Genomic DNA, 23,146 nt, shown 5'->3' on the forward strand with positions numbered 1-23,146 from the left:
AATGTAACATGTGCAGCTCCTTCCCCTTCATGCTCAGCTGGCTCCTGATCGCATTGGAGCCAGAAACGCAGGATGCTCTTGGTCCTGGCTCTGGCAACGTCACCAGCCCAGCATGAACATGATCAAGTGGACAACGTTCCAACCCCGTTCTGCTTGAAGTTGATGAATGAAGGAAAATCTTCCACGCTGTGAGTGGTACAGTAAAAAGAATACCTGGATGAGCTGCCTGGATCTAGTCTTGGCTCTGTCACTAACTGGCCATATGACCTTAAATAAATCACTTTTCCCCCCTGAATCTAGTTTCCTTGTCTGTAAAATAAACAGGTTGGATCAGGTGATAACAAGGAACATTTGGGGTGCATAGGCCAGGCTCTGAGCTAAGGACCTTAGGTGCATTAGTTCATTCAACTCTCACACCAATGCTATCAGGTAGGCATTGTTTTAAAGCCCATTTTACATATGAGATAACAGAGGCATAGTGGGTTTAAGTAACTTGCATAAGGTGCCATAGCCAGGATTCAAACCCAGGTTTGCCTGACATTAAAGTTGGTGATCTGTATTGGATTATTCCTGAGGTCTGACGTTGAAAAATGTATTCCTGGAATAGAAAGAATGGGAGAGAGAACAATTTCCTGCACGGTGAAAAATTTGAGGACTTTTTATTGTTAAGAAGTGAGGAGGGTGTGTGCAGAGTGGAGTGTGGTGGCGTGGAGCCGTGCGAGAAGAAATTCTGTCTGCTTATTTTTTTTTGCAAATATTTTCTATCTTGCCTTCAAGGATTAGCAAGCATCTAGTTTGCATTGCCGACAGTGTGAAAATCCCCCTATGCACTCCTCTGTTAGATACCCCTCATCCATACATTGAATTATGAAAAAGAAAAGTGTCAGGAAATCAAAGCATTTGTTTATTGTAAAAGACCATAACTGGCACAAATGCAAACTTTCCCCTGTGGCTTGGTCTGCTTTGGTTTGGCAAAGCCTCTTATTTTCGTGCAACTGGAAATAAGAAGGATCCAATGTTCCCAGAATCTCTCTGTGTCAAGAGTTCAGTTATTTTGAATCACTTCCAAAACTGATATCAACTGTATTTGGGCAAAGTGTCTCTCAGACCAATTGCTGCAGTCCAGTCAGCAGAGGGCACAGGTATCGGGGAAGTTTTTCACCTGCGTACTGCATGTGTGTGCGTGTATGCTGTGCACGGGTCACTGTCCTCGTAAGCGGAAAGAGCGGTTCATGCCCTGGGCTTGGTCGGGAGCAGACTGCTGGCTAACACCACCAGGTTCTGTGCTCGTTGCTGAACTCGGTTTTGAAAGCAGGTGAAACACAGTTTGGATTCCAACCCTGCCCCTTAACAGACGGATGCGTGACATGCAGCTTGTTTTGGGGCTTCAGTTCCCCCACTGTAAAAAAGAATGATTTCTTTGCAGGATGATGTGAGGATTCCGGGAGACCACCCTCAGGACGAGTGCTTTCTATGTCCTCCACCCCAGCACTTGACACCAAGTGAGCACTCCGTCCTGGTACCCTGATTAGAACATAGGTACCAGAGCAGGCACCTGCCATTCACTGAGTGCCCACTTTACGCCTTATACTGCTCTAAGTCCTTTAATTGTTCTCACTCACGTAATCCTCTCAACAACCCCATGAGGTAAATGGCCCCAGAGAGGTAAAGGAATTTGTCCAAGGTCACATGGCCCGTAATGATGGAACCAGGATTGAACCCAGGAAGTCTCTCCGAAGAGTCTGATCTTACACTACTCCAGGCTGCCATCGGTAGCGTGTATATACATTACTGTGTGTATTAACTGACTGAAATGCATTGCGTAGAGCATTCACTTTGATGTGTATTTTAATTGGTCAGGAAAGTCATCAATTCTTCCACCTGTCCTCAGGTCTTACCGTGGAAGCAGGGGCTCAACTGTTGAAAGGCTAGAAAACAAAAATGCTCACGGATCCTCAGTTTCCTCATCTGTAAAATGGGGTCATCAGGGAGAGTAAATGCAAGTGTATGTGGAAGTGCATGACGCACTGTGAGTGCTCGATAAATGCCTGAGTAGATTTTATTATAAGGGAAAGAGAGATGGCACTTAGGCCAATGTGACATAAATCCGATGCCTTCCCTTCATTATCACCACGGGTTTCATTTCCAGATTTCTGGTGACCGGGGCCTCATCTCGGCAGTGCGCCTTTCTCCAGGGTTTCAGTTCCTCTACCAGGACTGCTGGACTCTGAATCAGTTCCCGTGCTGGAACTTCCTCAAGCGCCCTCAGGGGAGGACTAAATTACAAAGCTGGAGCTGAATAGGATAAAGGCAGAACTTTAATATCGGGGTCTTTTTAAAGGAAATTTGTCTCCATTTCTAAAATCTGTATTATTCCTGGTCCATGAAAAGCCTTGGCAACCTATAGGGGAAAAACACACACTGGAGATGCAATTAAGATTACGTCCATTCCAGGTCGCCAAGACATTTGTCCGATCTTCCTCTCAGGTTTAACAAGCTTCGTTTATCTGAGACCCTCCCAGTGGAGCTCCATCATTAAAGACTTGGCAAACACCATCACTTATTCACATAAAAATCATTTACCCTATTTCGGAGATAAGAAATCCAAGGCCCCAAGAGAGTTCTTCCCCCACAGGGCAAGATGCAAAATCTGTATTATTCCTGGTCCATGAAATGCCTTGGTGTGAGGGCCTCCCACACCACACTCTCACATGGACGTATCCCCTGGGCTGGCTCCAGAAAGAGGTGAGAGTGGCTTGGGACGGAGAGGAGAAGGAGCACTAGAAAAGAAGTGGTGTCTGAGGTTCGTTCTGGAGACAGAACCCACAGGACGAGACACTGAATTGGACGGGGATGAAGGAAAGGAAGGATCAAGGATGACTCTTGGAATTTGTCTCACAGACACACTTAGCCCTCTGACAAACACTGCTGGTTCAAGGTTATTTATTCATCTAGCATTGTTTGTGGTAGGAAAGTTTGCATATATAACCACAGATCCAGCTCAAAATGGTCAAGAGCACGGTGGGGATGCAGGCGTTACGTCCAGGAGGGCCCTATCCCTTTCCCCAGCAGTGTAGGAACCAGACTCCTCACCTTTGTGTGGGAACCGGACCTTACCTCTGGGTTGGTAGCCCTATATGCTCACCTCTCGCTTCAGTGGACTCTCCTCCCTTCTCCGCCAATTTACCTCCCCCAAATATTCCCACCGAAAGAGCTGGCCTCAAGCCCCATTTGAGTTTCAGGTGTCCTCGCATCTTTGGCTCAGCCCAGCTGTCACTCTGCTACAATACATCTTGCTTGACCCCTTCGGCCTTGTGCGTTCCTTCTTCGGGACAACCATGTTACTTCCTTCAGGTTGTCTCCCCCCGCAGCCCAGGTCGAAGGAGACTCTACGCCCCAGGTTTTCTTGATCACACTCCCCTGTCCATTTTGTCTATGGGGATGAGCGCATCTGTAATTCTCTCTTACTGTTGCTGCTTGTCTCCCCCCACTACCCTGTGAGCTCTGAGACCAGAATTCTGGCAGTCTGGGTCATCGCTGTGTCCCCAGAGCCACCAGTGCCTGGCTCGGAGAAGCCACTGAATAAATACTTGTTGAATGAATGAGTGGATGAATGAAAACAAACTAATTTAATTCTTATACCTTCCAATCCATACACAAAGAAGATGGCTCTACAATTTAAAAGGAAAAAAATCGTACAGGTTTCCCATATTCCTGAATCATAGAGTCGCATGAAAGTATGATTTTAAAAGCACCTTTGTTCAACCTGGTGTCGCCTTGCTTGAAATTCCAGCATTGTTCAGTCATTCTCTAGAATGAGGCATTACCATCTTAGCACAGTGCCTAACACCAAGTAAGTACTCAATAAATTTTAGTCATCCTTTTGATTATTATTTTGTCTTTAAAAATGCAACTATCCCTGGGAAAGATGGCCCACTGAGTCATTAACTCCTTAGTATGAATTAGTTTGTCAGCAGGAATTGCTAAGGAAGGACCTTAGGCTGGTCACAGGTGTGGGTTGCAGAAAGGGAGAGTTTCAAAAAAAAAATGCTAGGGAATCTAAAGCAAATCTCAATTTGTGGTTTGGCTAAGGTCCACGTCTGCACAGCATGAAGATTGCTCTGCGAGCAGCCTCAGCCATTGGTTTTTCATCTCGGTGTGAGTCTCTGAGCCCAGACAGGCAGTGGAGGAAATGAAGAGGCTCTCAGGGAGGGGTGCAGGGAAGAGGACAGGGTAGGGCGGGGTTCAGCCTTCAGTGAGAGTTGCTGCCTCTTCGACATGGATGGCTCCTCCCGCTGCTGCTGCACACCCGGAGACAGGTAACCGGTTCCGTTAAGACTGAGACTTGGCTTTCAGTTTCTTTCCTACTGGTCTGGAATCTGGGCTCACCTGCTATAAAGTGGGCACTCTGTGGCCTGAAGGGATGGGAGAACAAGGCACCTCTCTTCCCTTAAACTGCTCCCTAGGGTGATATATACCTCTACTCCAAATCAGAGGCACAATCTGAAAACGGTTTATGTGGACAATGGGAAGGAAAATTGTCCTTGTGGTTGGGAGATGTCTAAGGCTTATAGGAAAAGGATTGAGCTGTAGGTTTAGTAATTCATGATAAGCAGTTTGGGGACCTACAGGCAAATGTATATTGTTGGGTAAAATTTCCCCCATCTGTCTTAGATCCCAAACTAGACAGAGAATACCTCGAGGGCAGGGACCCTGCTCTAGGGTAGACTTTTTGGTCCCTCAAAACCCAGCACAGTGGTTGGCACATGGGGATTTATCTATACCTGCATGGTCTACACGGTGAACTCCTGACATGTTGCTAGTGTGAAATGAGATGTGTTGTAGGTATAAATGCATACTGACTTCGACGACTTGGTAGGAAAAAAAGAACATAAAATAGCTCATTAATAATTTGTACATCAGTACAAGTTAAAATAATCATATTTTGGATATACTGGGTTAAATCAAATATATTATTATGATTAATGTCACCTATTTCTTTAAAAAATGTGCCTGCTGGAACATTTTGAATGATGTATGTGGCTTATATTATATTTCAGTTGGACATCTCTGGTCTATACTGCCCTGGCCTCCCTTCTCCCACCCTTTCTCACTTCCCTCAGTCATCTCGTCAGACTAGAGATGTCCTTCTGCCTGGTCATGTGAAGCCATTACAGTTGTTTATTGGCCAGAGTGGGATCTCCTGTGTATTTTATATTTGTTGAATCACTGATCATACCTTAGCAAAGGCATTGCTCTTGCTGTGTACTCTATAATCACACCCTTTGTTCTAGGATAAAGGAGTTTAGGTGGCAGCAAGTAGGAGGGGGACCAACTTTTATTAAACACAAGGGCTACCAGATTCTTATATGTTATCTCCTTTAAATTCATTTTCATGACAGCTCTGTGAGGTAGGTATTATTGATGCTTTCAGATAAAAACAAAAAACAAAAAACAAAAAAAACAAAAAAAAAAACTAGCTCAGAGAGCTCTGATAACCCTCCCCAGATCACCCTCCCAGTAAAAGGTGCAGGGGCAGGACCTGAATCCTGGTGTGCCTGGCTAAAGGACAATTTTGCCCCAGTAGCATGTGGCTTCATTTTTTGCATCATTTGAAATGAAACTACAGGGGTTCCTCCACTTATTTGTAGGTCCTATTATGCCTGCAATATGGAAAGAGCTCACTAAGGAGACCCTGGATGATTTCTTCTTTACGATAGATTTCTAGATTGTGCAAGGCGTGAGCCCAGAGTTGAGTCTCAGAACACCTATTCCCATTCTAGTCCTGGTGTGTGGCGCCTAACTTACTAAGAGGGTCAGGACAAGTAGCTTCCACCACTATAAAACAGAGGACCTTTACTATTTGTGATCCCTAGCCTGCTCGGTGAGGGAAGGGAATGAGGCTGCCCTTGTTGCTTAATCCCTAATGGGCTATACCTGGAATTAGAGACATTATTTTCTAAATAGGATTTTTAAAAATGCTCTGGGAACATGTTATTTCCTCACGTCCAAATTTCTGTTGAATGTGCTGAAAACTAAATTCCAGATAAAGGTGTTCATGTTGTATGAGGAGACAGGAAACCTCAAGTTCATTTTCAATAATTAGGGGGCTTTTGATGACCGCCAATAAGGGTGGGTGTTTTCTAGCTTGGTTTCACATGGTGCAGTCTTGGGAATTTCCATCTGCTATCATTGCTCTAATGACTAGAAATCCTCATTATCTGTTTAGCAATTGGAGAGGCATGCCAAGTCTTTTCACAAACCTGCTTGTTAATCCTCCTTGAAAAGTTTTATAAGAGCGGCGTCAAAGCAGGGCTGTCCGAGGAGAGCTCTCTTTAGGACCCTGACAGCCGCTCTCCTTTTCAAAGCTGAATGTAAAGAGAGGTGAAGCCCAGCCTGGGGGCTCTTCCAGCTGCAGCTCAGATTAGTTTACCTGCAGTTAAGCTCCCAAAGCAGCAACCCTGCCCCCACAGGCCTTACACAAACCTCTTCATTCAATGCCCACTGATTGCTGCTAAGAAGGCCTAGGAAGATTAATTTTCCAAGTGAGTTGTCATTTCTTGTTCTCAGTCTCTGGAGGGTAAATTTAAATGTCCAGAATAGTTAGTTCTAAATGAATTTCAGGGTGAATAGTGATTTTTATCAGTCCAATTTGGCAGAACCATAAATTAATTCACTGCTAGTCTTTGAGGCCTTGATGTTAAAAAAAAAAAAATGAAAATAGGTCAGGGAATACATCCTTTATCTAAATCTCTTTGAACCGTGGTTCTGGGGTTCAGGGTGGGGTGGGGAAAAGGGACAGAAAGAACTGTTAGTAAGGATTTGAAAACCTATTTCTTAAGCGTGCTTCTTAGCAGTAAGTGCCTGTCTATTGTTCAGCGACTGCTAACTAATGAGTCAGGCAGGACCCTTGCCTAACACCGTGTAGCTGGAAATAAAAGGAGGGTAAATTTTTATATGAACAAAAGTCCTATAAGTTAATTCTGGAAAACAAACAAAAAACAAACTTTTTAAAAGATCTTTCAGTATGTTGACAATGGAGTTTGTCAAGGCATATATGTTTACCTTCAAATTAATTTTTTTTCCTCTGTGGAAATCCATAAGAAAAAACTTCTGGAGGGTTACCTAACCTTGCAGGCAGCAACTCTGATGGGAAGATAAAGATGTCTTTTTGTTTTGCTAAAGATTTACACCCCCCTAAATGGCCATGACCTTCAGAAACAGGGGCTATATTTGAAAAAATGAAGGCAAAAATGACCTTAATCTGAACAAGGCTATAAGGACATGTCATTACTCCAAGGAACAGAGTGGCATTTTCAGAAATTGCTAGGGCAAATTTATGTGCGCTTTTAATTGGGTCAAGTGCTTTTCAAGGCAGGGAGCGCACAGTAGGCACTCAATAAATGCCGAATAAACAGGATATGGTGAGGAGCCAGCTCTTCGCATCTGGAAGGCCTCTGGTGCCCATTAAATAGTCAACAGAACAATGAGAGAAAAAAGCAATGTCGCCCACTTCCTAAGGGCAAAGTGCCATCCCTGTTTGGATCTCCAGCTCCTGATGTAGCAGGCTGGCAGCGCCACCCTGGGGTGTGCCCTGTGGGCAGGGAATGAAGAGGAGGCGGAGAGTGGAGATGGGGAGAGAGTAAGAGAGAGGCCACTCCTGTAAGGAGGCTTCCGGGCCTGGGCAGAAGGCAGCAGAGGGGCATAGTTAGATGCTGGATGCCAGCGTCTGGATGATCAAGCAAGTCCTTCCTATGAGAGGCACAACTAGAAAAAGACTGAGGAAACTGGCCAGAATGCTCAGCGGGTGATGGAGGCTCAGGGCAGCCCGGCGGGCGGAGGGCAGAGGGCGGAAGGCGGAGGGCCGGATGATCTGGGATTAGAACCCCGAATTCTTGCTGCGGCCAGCAGATTCTTCTCGACCCACCAAAGATGCTCTGTTTTCTCTGGCTCTTTCTTTGCAGTGTCCTCTCTTACTTTACAATGTATATTTATTTAAGATCGACTCTGCACAGGACACTGAGTTTCAAAATAGACTAAATATAGAGTGATGCTAACGAGGCTCAGGGGCCGGGTGCACTAGATTAAGATGACATTTACTGAAACGTGTTTTGAAATGGAATCCCAGGGAAATGGAGACGGTCTAACCCTTGCTCATCACATATCAAAATAAATTCACGGCAAAAAAAAAAAAAAAAAAAAAAAGACAAACCCAGGTTCATCGCAGAGCCGCTTCACCGACCTACATTAAAAGCAGCAGATGTTAATAGAAAGAGGTCAGAGTGGCAAGATAAATAGCGAGCTTTGCTGGGTGCAAGAAAAAGACGCCCTGTAAATAAATAGAAGGGAAAGCCTTCTGGTGGTAAAAAAGAAGTTTTACTGTTGTGAGATTTTTGGTTTTTGTTTTTTCTCCAGGCCCTGGGTTCACAAGCTGCTTCAATTGTGCCCACACTGTCTTTTGGCAATTCCATTGCCTCTGAACACGTTTTGTTTTTGTTTTTGTTTTTATTTATTTTTTATTTAAAAAAACAGTGTTCACTTTGCAAAGCTTCTGTTTTGTCAGTACCGGAGCATTCGGAGCTCTCAACTCAGTCCCCTCCCTCCTGCTCTCCTAATTCCAACGCTCCCCTTTGATAGTGCGGGTCCCCCTTTCACAGTCAACCTCCCGGGGCCTGACAGCCCCAGGGGAGGCCGGCTCTCTCTCTCTCTCTCTCTGCTCGCTCACTCTTTTATCCTTCTTTTCTCTCTTCTCCTCCTTCCTCTTCTCTTTCTCTCTCTTTAAACACATACACTCACTGCAGAAAAATTAGGTAACAGACGGGAAAGAAGAATACAAAAATCACCAGGAATCTTTCCACCCAAGGGTAATTGTTATTAATGTTTTGGGTATTTACCTTTCCATGACGTGGACATGGAAAGATCACAATAATATATTATTAAGTGGAGGAAAAAAATAGACAGCACACACATGAAGACACGCATACATACAACGTATTTATTGTAATGGCATGTGTTTTACATTCCGTTGTTTTATCTGCCGTTTATTGACTTGACAATAGGGTGTGAACATTTTTCCCTGTCAATAAATTGGTTTCCCAAGATCACTTTCATGGCTAAGTTGTATTCTACCTTACAGGTGTCCCACAATTAACACAACAATTCATCGTTACTGGGTGTTGAGGATGATTCTCAAAGGCTGCTGTTGTAAATGATTTGTCGGTCACCCACACATCCTTGGCTATTTCCTCAAGATAAATTCCTCTAAGTGGTCAAAGAAGGAGGAACATTTTCAGGGTTTTTTTTTGAAATATACCACCAAAATGTCCTTCACAAACACTGTAACAACTTGCCTTCCTCACAAGGATTGTCCATCCCCCAGAACACTTGTTAGGGCTGAATATTTTCATTCTTTTAAAAAAAAACAACACTATATAAATTTCAGGTGTACGACTTCATAATTCTCTATCTGTATACTTTATTGCGTGCTCACCTCCAAAATCTAGTTTCCATTTGTTGCCGTGTATTTGACCCCCCTTTACACATTTCGGCCTCCCACACGCTTCGTCTCCTCAGGTAATGACCATTCTGTTGTCTGTGTTTATGAATTTGTTTTTGATTTTGTTTTGTTCGTTCGTTTGTTACTTTTTTGTTTTATATTCCACATATGAGTGAAATCATATGGTTTTGTCCTTTTCTATCACATTTACTTCACTTAGTATAATATCCTTGAGATCCATGCATATTCTTGAAAATGATAATATTTTCATCGTTTTTATGGCTAAGTAATATCCCATTGGATATGTATAGCACATCTTCTTTATCCACTTATCCATTGAGGTACACTTAGATTTTTTCCATATCTTGACTATTGTAAATAATGCTGGAATGAACATTAGGGGTACATATATCTTTTTGAATTACTGTTTTCATATTCTTCAAATCAATACCCAGAAGAGGAACTTCTGGATCATATGCTAGTTCTGTTCTTAATTTTTTGAGGAACCTCCAGACTGTTTTCTACAGTAGCTGCACCAATTTACAATCCCACTAACAGTGTGTGAGGGTTCTCTTTTCTCCACATCCTCGTCAACACTTGTTATTGCTTGTCTTCTTGATAGTAGCCATTCTGCCAGGTGTGAGGCGATACCTCGTGGTTTCGATGTGCATTTCCCTAATAATTAGTAATGTTGAACATCTTTTTATATACTTGTTGGCCATCTCTCTGTCTTCCTTAGAAAAATGTCTGTTCGGATCCTCTGCCCATTTTTTAATTGTTTTTTTTTGTTTTGTTTTTTGTTTTTTGTGGTTTTTTTGCAGTTGAGTTATATGAGTTCTTTATGTATTTTTGGCTATTAACCCTTATTGAAAATATTTGCAAACATCTTCTTCCATTTGGTCGGTTGTTTTTTGTTGTTGTTGTTTTTGATGGTTTCCTTTGCTGTGTAGAGCTTTTTAGTTTGATGAGTCTACTTGTTTAAAAACATGATTTTAAATTATTGTTTTAATTTAACTTCTTCGATTGTTAGTGAGATAGAACTCATTTTATAAATGTATGCATCTGACTGTTTGCATGTGTCTTTGTCTAGACATTTCTTGAGCAACAGTTAGGTGCCAGAGACTGTGTGCAACAACTGATGAGATGTGGCTTCTCCCTGGAGGGACTGCAGTCCAGTGAGAAGTCAGACAAGGTTACAGAAGATTACAGCTGTGTGTGACAAGTACTATGTTCAGATGTGATATATGGGAGTGTCACCCAGCCTAGTAACCTTGAAAAATGGGGATTGGAGAAGGAAGACTTCCTGGAGAAGTGGGACAACTCAGCTTACTTACAGTGCAAGAGTAGCAGGCAAGGAAAGGTACCCTGGGGTCTCTGTACAGGCAGGGGTGAGCACAGGTTTAGAGGAACTGTCAGAAGTTCAAACAGATGGTAGCATCAGGTATAGAGGAACTACTAAAAGACAAGGCTGGAAAAGTGGGTAGGCACAGATGGTGAGCTTTTCATGCCTGTGTATAGCCTTTTGACAGTATGTTGAGCATGGCTGGGAGACACTGGCCACTGTCGGGCAGATTCATGCATGATAATAATACATGTGAGGCAACGTGCTCCAAGGGGAGAACCATGCTTCATTGGCTAACCTTCACCCGCGTCACTTTTTCACAAATCACTAGAAGACGCAGAGTTACTGCTGGCCCCTTCGGCACCTTTGTAGGAATAAGGAAGAAGTGCTTCTTTCTCAAGTAAAATCTTTTCAAATTGGTAGTTATGTACTTCTCAATAATAACAAAGCAAAAATATAAGTTGATTCTATATAAATTATATACATAAAATTATTGACTACAAAAGAGTATAATATTAGTGTTTTTGTCACGACCATTAGGAACAGGAAATCTTAGGGATGTAACAGTTTGTCATAAGATAGTTTCAGTCACAAAACAATTTTCATGAAAACAAAACTTTCTATAGTGATTTTAATGCTTGCTTGTTCCAATATCTTATTTTCTATAGTAATGGTCACTAGATTTGACAGTCTTTCTTGTGACATTGTGGGTATTAAGTAGTTTTTATTAATTTTAAATGCGAGGAGATACACTTTCCACTGGTCGCTGATACCGCCAAGGTAAAAATATCCTGAGAGCTACAATGATTTTAGTAAAATGTGTCCAATACATTATTGCTGCAAATAAATCGAGGCACTTCACGGGCATTCACATTTGCGAAAGCAGCTTAAGGATTTTAGTTTCTTGCACATCAGTTTTGTCATTGCTGCATTTTCTACCATGCTCTTCAATTTCAATCATATATTTTGAATGATTGCAGTTCATGTTTATCATAATTTTTCAAATTATACATGTCACTTAGAATACTAAAAAAGCCATGAGACTCTTTGCCTGTTAAAGAGATTTCGCTGTTTCCAATATAGAAAAACATATGATTCTGATATTGACCCTTAAATTGTTAAAGGGCTAGTATAGGATTCACAGTTAAAATGAGTCTTCCCTTTCCTGTTTCTAGTACTTTCTAGTTTGGAGAAATTAGCATCAGTGTCAAGAGACTAAAGTTGGTTTAGCAACAATAATACATATTTCATAAACTTTGTTTTATGAATTGTGTAAAACTTTGTTTTTTTCCCCCAAAGCTTCTTAAACCCTTTGATGTTTTCAAAGACATTATGTACATTAATTTCTGATTTTTGCTTATTTTGATATTTATGTTGTCAGAAATTTGTCATATGTTATCATTATGTTGTCATAAATCTTATACCAAATTGGTACTGAGCAAATATATTTTAAAAATGTATTTTCAAAAGTATAGCTTTAGTTTGTGTTCTAGAATCTATATCTTTGGTGTCATTAATGATTTGTAAAAGAATATTCCATACTGCCTCTAATTGAGATTTTGGGTCACAGTGGTTTCAAATTGACTTTTCCATCATCACATATTTGACGGTAGCCTCAAATTTAGGTTTAATTATTCTATTTTCAATATTCTCCAGCGTTCTACTGAAATTGAAAGGTTCTTACATGATATAACAGAATTCGGTGATATCTAAATAAATTTTGCCATATTATTCACTACTAGGTTTAAAGAATGGTCAGCCTTAGCATCTTTAGGGGAATTTTATGTTGAAATCCATTAAGTTTGTCATAAGTTTTTTTCATTATTGTTATATCTCTGCCCCTTAAAATTATTATGATCTAGATTCAATGTTTTTTTTTTTTTTTGGTTGGTGCTCTACTACAAATCTGTATAATTCTTCTCCAGCTGTGTCATTTACTGTGGGAAAAAATATTTTTCATGTTTATATATATATTTGCATTTTGAAAATTTACAAATCCTAAAAATAACTGTTTCATCAGGAAATGTGCCTCAGTTATTCAACTGTGTAATATTTAACATTTCTTACAATGTTCAAAATAATTTCAGTCAACAAATGTGCTGTATTTTAATTATTTGATTTTTATTTTACATCTGCTAAGTGATCTATAATGTTATTTGGTGTTTGTATGTTGGACACATATTCTGCTATAATGCTATTAATCTATGATATCTGCAAATTAAAATTCTTACATAATACTCATACATTTTCTTGAATGATCCTCTAAATGCTAGACCATGTCTTGCTAAAAACAGAATTGTGTTTATTATGTTTGACAAGAGCATGCCAGTATTTTCTTCATCATGTAGAATCTGTTATTGCAACATTAATAATTACATATATTTCAAATCAGATTTGAAATGTGTATATATACTACTACTATTGATGTTTATTTCAGATTCATCATGTTTACAAAAAGAAAAAAGGTGCTAAATGCCCCCAATATTTGTATTCTTTCTTATTTTCCAGTTGATTTTTCATTCTACAAGAGCTGCAAAATGCAGACTCTTTTGAAATAGAATAAAGTAACCAGAATGATCCTCCCCCTCCCCACAATTTGGAAATATTTCTGTCCTTTGTATTTCCCCAAACTTCCAACCTGTAATATCTTTTGCAAAGTAAAAATTTCTTACTTGAGGTGGATAATTCTCAATAAGAATGTGCTCTTGTTTCATATTTAAATTAAGTGTCTATGTATTTGGATTCTTTGCATTTTCCCCCTACTTTTTTTTTTTGAAATCCATCAGGTATGGTTGACAATAAAACTAAAAAGTAGATTAATATCCTGCTCACATTTCTGTGACATATTCACTGAAACCGATGGTTTTAAACTTTTATTTTTATTTTTTGGCATTCTACCTTTTTCTTACCAAATTTATTAACAGTACGAATAGTTCTATTTCATTTCTTCTATAGGCAGCTTTTCATTTTTTTTTGGTTCAACATCTTTTTGTCTTTCCAATACCTTGGGAGAAATAATATATGAGCTTAGTATTTAATTTTAGAATTTGTAACTTTAAAAAATAATATGTAGCAAGTATTGAAATTTAACTACAGTTAATTTTCATCTTGAAGAAATTTCCTTTAACCCATAAACCATAGCTATGCTTTAACTAGCAGTTCGTTATGTAGAAATCTGTAATTTATGAATATAAAGTAATTATTTTGTGAATATGTAATGGTAAATGAGCATTAATTACTACAAAAGTGAGTTATATCATAAGGAAATCTGGTAGATTAAAATTAGGAACTCTGAACTACCGTTCAGGCAAACAATATGAATTATAATGCAAAATTTCAAATTTAGCTAATACACAAATACTAATAGAGGATTTTTAAAAACAGGTAGAAAAGCAGCTCCTTGTTCGGAAGCACTAGTTATTGTAGATGTTTTAAATCAGCAAGACTTTATCAAACTCATTCTGCTTCAACTTATGAAGCAAGTAAATATCAACACTGTTAAAAAAAAAGTCTTCTGTCAGAAAATTATCATAATAAACACATTTTTGTTAAGTAAGATATTTTACTGCTATCTTCCAGAAAATGATTGTAATAACACTATAAATCACCTACCTTTGCAGTTAGCAGTTAAATAAAAGTGTGGGAAAAACCTCAAATAATAACAAAGTCTATGATGTGGGTAGTCTCCTTAGAACAATGAACACTCCAAACAACCATCCTTGGCTACTGCGAACATCCACATGGCCATTACAGTTAATAAAGTACTTCCACGTACATAGAAACAACCTATGTAGGAAGTGGAGGAAAGGCTAAGGGATCGTGAGACCTGTGTTTGGATGCTGGTCATGCTATTTGCTGTGACCTCGGGCAATTTACTCACCACTCCCCAGCAATTCTTGGTCACCTCATCTATGAATGGGGATAAGTACATCTAATCCTTCCAACTGCTAACTGGAAGGCACAGGAGATCCCCGCTTCTGAGTGGTAAATGAAATTATGAGATGTGCATGGCGTTTTCACTTGGTTCTTGATAAAATGTGCTTTCTTAATATTTTGTATTATGTTTTCCAAATTGAATAAAGTATATGTGCAGGGCCAGCACAGGGCAGCAAGTCTAATGAGTTTGGGATCAGTTCCTGTTAAGCCACGTGTAGACAGCTGCGTTTCGTGTGTTCACTGGTGATCTGCAGGAGCCCAAGAGGCTGACATTCTGATTTTCTCAGGAAGCCAGATGTGAAGGTAGTTGTTTGAGGCTTGCAAAGCAGCCACTGTGCAAACTGAAAACATAAGGTGATATTTAAAGCAACCCCCAACCAATAAAGGGCTCTGTTATAAACCTCAAGAGGACACAGCATTTCTATTTTGAGAAATGGAAATTTGCAAAAACAACTAGAAAAGCCCTTAAAGTCCTAGAAATGGTGAGAGTATTTGTTTCAGAGGAAGTCAGAGGAAGTTGGCTTGCACATCTTCCTCCCCTCTCTTCCCGATGGCCCTGCTTGATTACAGCAGTACTTCTGTGGCCAGTCTGGAAAAAAGGAGTGTGTCTGTTCATCAGGCATTGATTGTGGGCCTCTACGTTACAGGCACAGGCTTTTGTGCTGGGAAAACAAGTCAGGTCAAACATGATCTTGGTTCACACAGGGCTCTTGAAATCTAGTTTGTGAGCTATCTTCCTTGTACCCTATCTTCCCAAGGTTCTGTCCCTCCTTCCTTCCACCATTCTTGATGACAATTTCCCATCCTTTTCAAGTTCCCAGTGCTTCTTCTCTTATTAATGATTTCAGATGTTCATTCAGGGAAAAATGACTTCATGTTCCAACTGCTGTGCCTTGTTTCAGAGCACACTGGTTTGTCCACGGTCTCAGCACTGCCCATAGGTATCCTTCCCATTGTCCAAAACCAGCACAAATGCCACTTCCTCCAGGCAGCCTTCCCTCATCACCCAAGTTAGGAATGACTTGTCCTTTCTTTCTGATCCACTTATCCTTTAGCACTGACCATACATCTGCCTTTTCTATAGCTGTGGGTGTCGATAGCTACCTTCCCGGATAGAGTAGGGTGAGAGGATGAGGTGGAAGAGCAACTCCCTGAGCCATAGACATACACTCTCGTTTCATTAAAGTGCAACCTCCTAATCTATCTAAATAGCCATGAGGTTATTTGCACATTTGTGTGAGTTTCAGTGACACTTGTCATTGTTTTGGATTGAATTTACCTTTGGCTCAGGGAATGAAGAATTTCGATGCAATTTCAGGCACCAGCGGCCAGTGAAGAAGTGTTTGGGGCAGGGCAGGTGACCCCTGGCATCGTAGTGGGAGGCAGCCTGCTTCCTCTCCAGGCTCCCTCCATCTCAGAGCTTTGGGTCCCCACACCTGAGCTCTGTCCCCTCTGGCAGAGCTGTGCCACCACATTGCCAGCTGAGAGGCCCCAGAGTCTTTCTCTGACAGGAGATTATCTGTCCTCCTTGACATGTGCTGCTCTTTGAGAACGCCCATCTCTGTTTCTCTTGTGTCTTTTGTGCTGCACCCCCTGACATTTTTGGTGAAGTGCCCTTTTCCTGCCCCCTGGTGAAGAAACGCCAGAGGTCCTTAGACCAGCAGTTCTCGAACTTTTTGGCGTCAGGGTCCCTTTATACTCTGAAAAAATATTAAGGAACCCAAAGAGCTACTGCTTATGTACCATACTATTTATTTACCATACTAGAAATGAAAACTAAGAACATTTAGAAATATCTATTTAATTTAAAAATAATGCTAAAGCCATTAAATATTAACATAAATAACATATTTTTATGTAAAATAAACATACTTTCCAAAACATAAAAACTGTAGTGAGAAGAGAAGCATTGTTTGACGTTTTTTGCCAATCTTATTAATATTAACATCCGGCCTGGTAACAGAGAGCTAGATTCTCGGATCTTCTTTTGCATTCAGTCTGTAGCCACACCCTATGCCATGTAGCCTTTGGAAAACGCCACTGTACACTTGAGCAAGAGCGAGAGTGAAACAGGCAGCCAGTATCTCAGTACTACTATGAAAATTGTTTTGACCTCATCAGCACTCAGAAAGGATCTCTGGAACCCCCAGGGGCTCCCCAGACCACACTTTGCGAACTGACCACCATCCTAGACCTTCAGTTTCCTCATGGCAAGGCCATTCCCTGTTTATCCTTATAGCCTGGGTTTTAAGTAGGATATGGTTGGGACTCAGTAAACCCTGTTTGAAATACTTGGAAATATCCATTCCATTAAGGGTTATATCAGCCATCCCAGCCCCCTGGGAAACACTCCACTTATTCCAGTGCTGCTAGTGCTGACGGCGTTTGGATTCTGATGGAGGACGGTTTCTAGAGGCGCTGGCAGTTTTGTCGAATACCCTCAGTGGTCTCAGATCTCTGTCCTTTGAGGACCATTTTGATTTTTGGAAATAGCCAAAGGCCATTTAGAGTGAAAAATAGTCATTAATACAGGTAGTCAATTGGGTAATACTACATTTAAAATTTTTTAAAAGCCACACTGACTTCTTAATATTTAGATTGTAAATCTACTTTAATAACTATTCCCCTAATTCTACACATATTTACATACCTACAAAATGTTTGTACAGTTTAATAATTGCACCATCATTTGAAGAACGAAACTTGGAAATAATCTAAATGTCCACTACCAGGAGACCAATTAAATAAACTGTGAGTATCCATAGACTAGAACAATCAGCAGCTGAAGGAAAGAATGAGAAAGTTTTGTATGTATTAATAATAAATTAACTCCAAGATACATTAAGTGAAAAAGCAAGAGGCAGAACAATATATATAGCATCCTATCATCTGTAGAAAAAAAGTGTGTTGTGTGTGTCTATATGTCTGTGTGTATCTATGTGTTTGTTCATATATACATAAGGCATATAATAAATTGGAAATGCTTGTTGTCTCCAGGGATCAAAACTAGCTGGCTGGGGTGAATGGTGGAAAAGCAGCCTTCAAGGACTATCCTTTGGTACTTTTAAAATTCTAAACCATATGAACATTACCTTATAAAACAACTTTTAGAAGCCTCAAACTGGGCTTCTAAAGAAGCCTCTCCTCTTTTGGAAATGAAAAATAAAAACAATTCCTAACACATAGAGTTCTTAGTAATTCTTGATCAGTAGTATGATTATCAGAAGAAATGTACGATGTATAAGGTGACATGTGCAAAGGTGATTTTAGAAGGGGATGATGTGATGCCTTTGTGAAAAAAATTAGTAATTTTTGTAGGCATGCCTTATTTTCTTACTCTTACTTCATTTCACAAAGAGGGAAACTGAGTCCAGGTATGCTAAATGACTCATCCACATCACCTGGGCGGGGGATTTCCATACGGCTCCTGCAGATCCCTTTTGGGGAATGTGGTGGTTGGTGGTGGAAGGACAGAAGATGACAGGTCCTCTTTCATTTTGTCTTAAACACACTGTCTCCTCACCTCCCACCTGAAGCAGAGGCTGGAGGCCAAAGTAGGAAGTAAGTGCCTTTGATGGTGGCTTGTGGGTTCACACCTTCCCTACTCTCTTCCCCAGGTCACCCACATACCCAGGCACGGCACCTCCTCCTCCAGCCTCCTCCAGTACATTATTCTTGGCGTTTGGTTGGCACGCCTCTTCTTTTTCCAAAATTGGCATTATCTGGTTCAATCCCCACCTACTTTATGACACAATTTGGTTGGTTCAGAGTGACTTTGGTCTGTCTCAGATCAACTTCTCCTTCAGAGGTTAAAGACTTGCCAGCAATCATGGGATTCAAAAGGCTGTGGTCAGAGGCTCGCCACTATTCCAACAGAGGTTGAGTGGTGATATAAAGGAGTCTCTGGCATTCATTCATTCATTCATTCATTCATTCAACACATATATAATGAACCTATTCATTGTGTGAGGCACTGTTCTAGGCACTGGAGAGAGTGATGACCAAAACAGTTAAGGTGTCTGTTCTTGTGGAGCTTACTTACATCCATCCATCCATTCATCCATCCATCCATCCATCCATCCATCTGTCCATCTATCCGTCCATCCATCCGTCCATCCATTTCTCTATCTATCTATCTATCTATCTATCTATCTATCTATCTATCTATCTATCTATCTATCTATCATCTATCTATCTATGTCTATCTATCTATTTATTAAAATTATTGCGGTGACATTGGTTAATAAAATCCAATAAATTTCAAGTGTATGATTCGACAATATGTCAAATGTACATTGTTCACCACCCAAAATTAAATTTCCTTCTTTTGCCAAATATTTGACCCTTTTTACTCCTGTACACCTCCCTGGACCTAACATTCTTGTGATGAGAGTCTGGCAATAATCAAGTAAACCAATAAATGATCGAGGTAAATTCATATACTAATAGATCAGAGGGGGACGTGGCATAGAGGTTGGGAAGCTGACTTTGCACCATGTGCTTGGGGAAGGACTCTGTGAAGATGCCTTCCTTACGAGGAATGCTACCTCGCTGCCTTTAGAGGCCCTGCCCTCCAGTGGCAAGATTCTAACATTCTCTGCATCCAAAAGGTTCTTGTGGAAGAATGAAAGAGATAGAGGTGAAGAGAGGGGCCAGCTCCCTGGGGTCCTGTGTCTGCCAGCTGCTCCTAAATACCTCTGAGAAACTCTGCTTCCAGCTCAAGGGGACCACCTGTCCTGAGAACCTCAGTACCTGGGACAAGAACCCCCTGAGTGGATCCCTTGTCAAAATGAATTGGACCAACTGTATGTTCCAAGACTCCAGGGCCAGCAATGCCTTCCTGGACAACTCCATACCATTGTTCTGCTCAGGTAAGACCAGGTGAAAATAGGCAAAGTGGCTATTACTGTTAAATAATAGTATGAACATTTAGGCCTTAAACAACCCCTCAAGGCAGGTATTCATGCTATGCCCATCTCATAGATGAAGAAAACGAGACTCAGAATGGTTAAGTGACTGTCCTAAGATCACAGATAGGAAGAGTCTGAGACCCTGGTCACTGGACTCTCAATCTCAGGCTCTTCAATGCTATCATCCTCCATGTTTGTTCCACTCACCCCCACCGACCCTCCTTTGTCTTCCTAGGATATGTCCTTCTCTTTCTGATCCTGGATGGATACCCCCATGCCGTCTGTCCTTTTTGCTGTAAGCAGATGTGCCCTACCTCAGCTAACCACCCCCGGATAGTGTCCTAGACTCTCCTCTCACTGCTCTGGATTTGCATGTGACATTTCACACTACGTTGCCCTACTCCACCACACATCAAGCCCTGTGACTTGGTACCTCATCCTGGGTGTTAGTGATACAGGCAATGAAAAGATCTGGTTTCCAAGTTCCCTCCCTACCCCTTGCTCAGAAGGTGGGCAGGAGCTGTCAAAGAGAAACTTGATGAGGTCAGCCGTCTTACTTGGAAGGGGGACAGGAAGTGAGACGTTAAGGTGCCTGACACAATTCCATCTGGCCTTAGTGTCCCAGGAGGCTGTGATTCCTGCTGCATCTACTCCTGGGTGCTATTTATTGTCAGTGGATATTAGATTGCCTTAGTGATCCTGTATATTCCCGCTGCCTCACCTTGGCAGCAGTTTCTGCATTTGGGTGCCTGAGTAGGCAGCTCCACACGTGTTTGGAGAAGTGTTACCCTATGATTGGGAATGAATCACACAGTTCCTCTTTATTGGGAAAGAAATAAGAAGAGGTCTGAGTGCAGGAAAAAAGAGCTTTGGAGTTGGAATTGAAAACATGACTCACGTCCTTGATCTATCACTTGCCTGGGGCATGTGGCATATACCTGGACAGCAGGAGAGTTTGGCTAATATGTTTTAGATTCCTTGATGAAGGAGAAATGTTTTCGCAGTGTGAATAATAGGAACACTACTTCCTCACCAGACCATGGGCAGGCTCTCATACCTGCCACCGCCACCTAGGTTCAGACCAACTAGCTGATGTCCTGACCCCTTCCTACCCACTCCATGCCCTTCCAGGTGTACCTAACACCTGCATCATCCTGGCTGTCTTCTTTCTGGACCTCCTGTCATATATGGTAACCTTTAACCCTTTGTAAGAATGGTAGAACTCAAGACTGAAATGATCATGTAAAGGCAGCAAAGTGTAGTGTTCATAAATGCATAATTTTAAGTCAGAGAGACATGACTTCAAGTCTAGTTTCTGCCACTAACTAGGTCTATGACTGTGAGCTGGTTTCTTTGCTATAAGACGGAAATAATAATTATTCCTATCTCATTGTCTATTTATAAAGATTAGATGCGATAATAAATATGACCAGCATATTTTAAGTCCCCAATAAATGATGGCTAATATTACCATTTAGATCCTCTAGAGCTCATTTGCTTGTGTGTTATTTTAGTCAGTTTAGGCTGCTATAACCAATTACCATATACTAGGTGGCTTATAAACAACAGAAATTTATTTCTCATAGTTCTGGATGCTGGTAAGTTTAAGATTAAGGCCCTGGCATGTTCAGTGTCTGGTGAGAGCCCACTTCCTGGTTCCTAGCTCTCTTCTCACTGTGTCCTCATGGGTAGACGGAGGTGAGGGGGCTCTCTGGGGTCTCTTTTATAAGGGCACTAATCCCATTCATGAGAGCTCCGCCTTCATGATCCGGTATCTCCTGAAGACCTCATCTCCTAAAACTATTACATTGAGAATCAGGTTTTAACATGTGAATTTTGGCAGGACACAAACTTTCGGCATGTGTATAAGAATTACTCTCAAATTTTCTTTTTTTCCCCTCTCTGTCCCTTCAGAGAACATCACCACCCTGAATCCAGAGACTACACCCAAAGAACTCAGCAGGTGGGTAAGGGAAGGGCTGGACCTATGGAGGAGCACTGGGGATCTTGGGGAAGGGTTCTACTTGGCCCAAATATGAAGATTGGTGTGAGCGGGGCCATAGCCGTGGAGACTGGGGCAGAGGAGAGCAGTTCAAAATGGGAGCAAGAGATGATTAGCTACTGAGGACATGGAAACCCAGAGGTAGGAGCTCTGTAGGAGTGGGGAGGTCCCAGGGCATTTTTATAAATGGTCACCCATGCTAACCAGGGCAGCTGAAGTGTACTCTTTTCTCTTGTTTGCTTTCCTCAGCTTGGGCACAGCAGCCACAGCCATTTCCGGTTCCATTGGTGTCGTAGCCCTTATCTTGCTCCTGGTGGGTCTCTTGTCCATGACCCTGAAGAAATGGAGGCATGAGAGTGAGTTGAACAAGTTGGCTCTGGAACTTGAAATGTAGAAGGGGGAGAAACTTTGGGTGGAGATGGAGCAAGATTTTCAGGGAGAAGAGTAGGTAAGCTATATGGTCTCTTCTGTGAAGTTGCAAGGGACTCTGCATGTAGCAACATTTATTTATGACACAAATTCTTTATGCTGAAAGCCATATATAAGCAATCTCTATGTACAATGTGGTTCATATGTATCAACTAAAAGAAATATTGATGCCAAATAATCTCATCCAAATAATAGCCAAAACTATAAAGTGCACCAGTACCACCACCACCACCATCACCCCTCCCCCCTCCCCCCTGCCACCCCTGTCTCTTCCTGGGCATTTAGCTGAGTCTCAGAGGCCCAATGGGTTGAACATGGTAGATGCTGAATTTCAAAGTTTAACCCTAAGTCCAGCAATCAACAAAGTATAGATGGTTATTGTCCCAACTCAGGCTGACTCTAGTTTGTTAATTTTTCTAGGACTATTTAAGAAACAACTGAGGCATCAGAACAACTTTCTCTACAAATCCTCGGTAAGGAGAGTTAAGTCACACCTAGAGGGGCTCTCAGTCACCTCTGCCATGATTTCATGCTCTTTCCTAGATAGACCCAATACATGGGGTGGTGGGCATGAGCCAGAGAACAGCCCTAAAGGAAATGTGTTTGAAAATCGAGGGGATTCGTCAGCAAGAACCCAGTGATTCACTTGCTGTCCTGTAGGAAGCCCAGTAACGGGTTTGTCTCTGGAAGTCTCTGGTGCCCAGCCATCTGACTCTAACCAGGGTCCTGTCTCTAAAGCAGCTTTCCTGCCATGCTGATGCCATATATGCCAACGTGATCAACCTGGCCACCTGGAAAGAGGATGACTTCGCTGTCTATGCTAACGTGCCGCCTTTTGATCACCCCAGGAGACCATCACCAGACCAAGTGGAATATGCCTCCATTGTGTTCCACTGATGGGAAGCCAATGAGATGTTTCAGCACAGAGAGTCAGACCTGTGCCCCGGCTGGGTCTTGACATGGTTTTTGCTTTAGATGTATGTGAGTTTGTGTGTTCAAACGTACATAAAGCGTATTCTGATGGAGGCAAA

The 23,146-nt window shown here is 41.5% G+C and overlaps 1 protein-coding gene across 3 annotated transcripts; it reads left to right on the forward strand.

The window, feature by feature from the left end:
* The first annotated feature begins 4,154 nt into the window (after positions 1-4,154).
* LOC107508969 lies at positions 4,155-23,146 on the forward strand. Of its 3 annotated transcripts, none has more exons than XM_036234431.1 (6): positions 4,155-4,319; positions 19,385-19,645; positions 21,599-21,647; positions 21,936-22,042; positions 22,536-22,588; positions 22,964-23,146. In XM_036234431.1, exons 1-6 carry the CDS (start codon positions 4,283-4,285, stop codon positions 23,024-23,026), a joined length of 570 nt encoding a protein of 189 aa, XP_036090324.1. In that variant the 5' UTR covers positions 4,155-4,282; the 3' UTR covers positions 23,027-23,146. The 3 variants fall into 3 exon arrangements, with proteins under 3 accessions (XP_036090324.1, XP_015996549.2, XP_036090323.1); XM_016141063.2 differs by having other exon boundaries at positions 4,160-4,319; positions 22,854-23,146; XM_036234430.1 differs by having other exon boundaries at positions 4,163-4,319; positions 22,857-23,146.

This window comes from Rousettus aegyptiacus, unplaced genomic scaffold (genome assembly GCF_014176215.1).
Source record: "Rousettus aegyptiacus isolate mRouAeg1 unplaced genomic scaffold, mRouAeg1.p scaffold_m13_p_17, whole genome shotgun sequence".
Lineage (NCBI taxonomy): Eukaryota > Metazoa > Chordata > Mammalia > Chiroptera > Pteropodidae > Rousettus > Rousettus aegyptiacus.

Coding starts and splice junctions, on each gene's coding strand:
- LOC107508969 (XM_016141063.2), top strand. CDS start 4,283: ATGGCTCCTCCCGCTGCTGCTGCACACCCGGAGACAG. Junction 19,646..21,598: donor CATACCATTGTTCTGCTCAG/GTAAGACCAGGT, acceptor CTGTCCCTTCAG/AGAACATCACCACCCTGAAT. Junction 22,589..22,853: donor ACTTTCTCTACAAATCCTCG/GTAAGGAGAGTT, acceptor CTGTCTCTAAAG/CAGCTTTCCTGCCATGCTGA.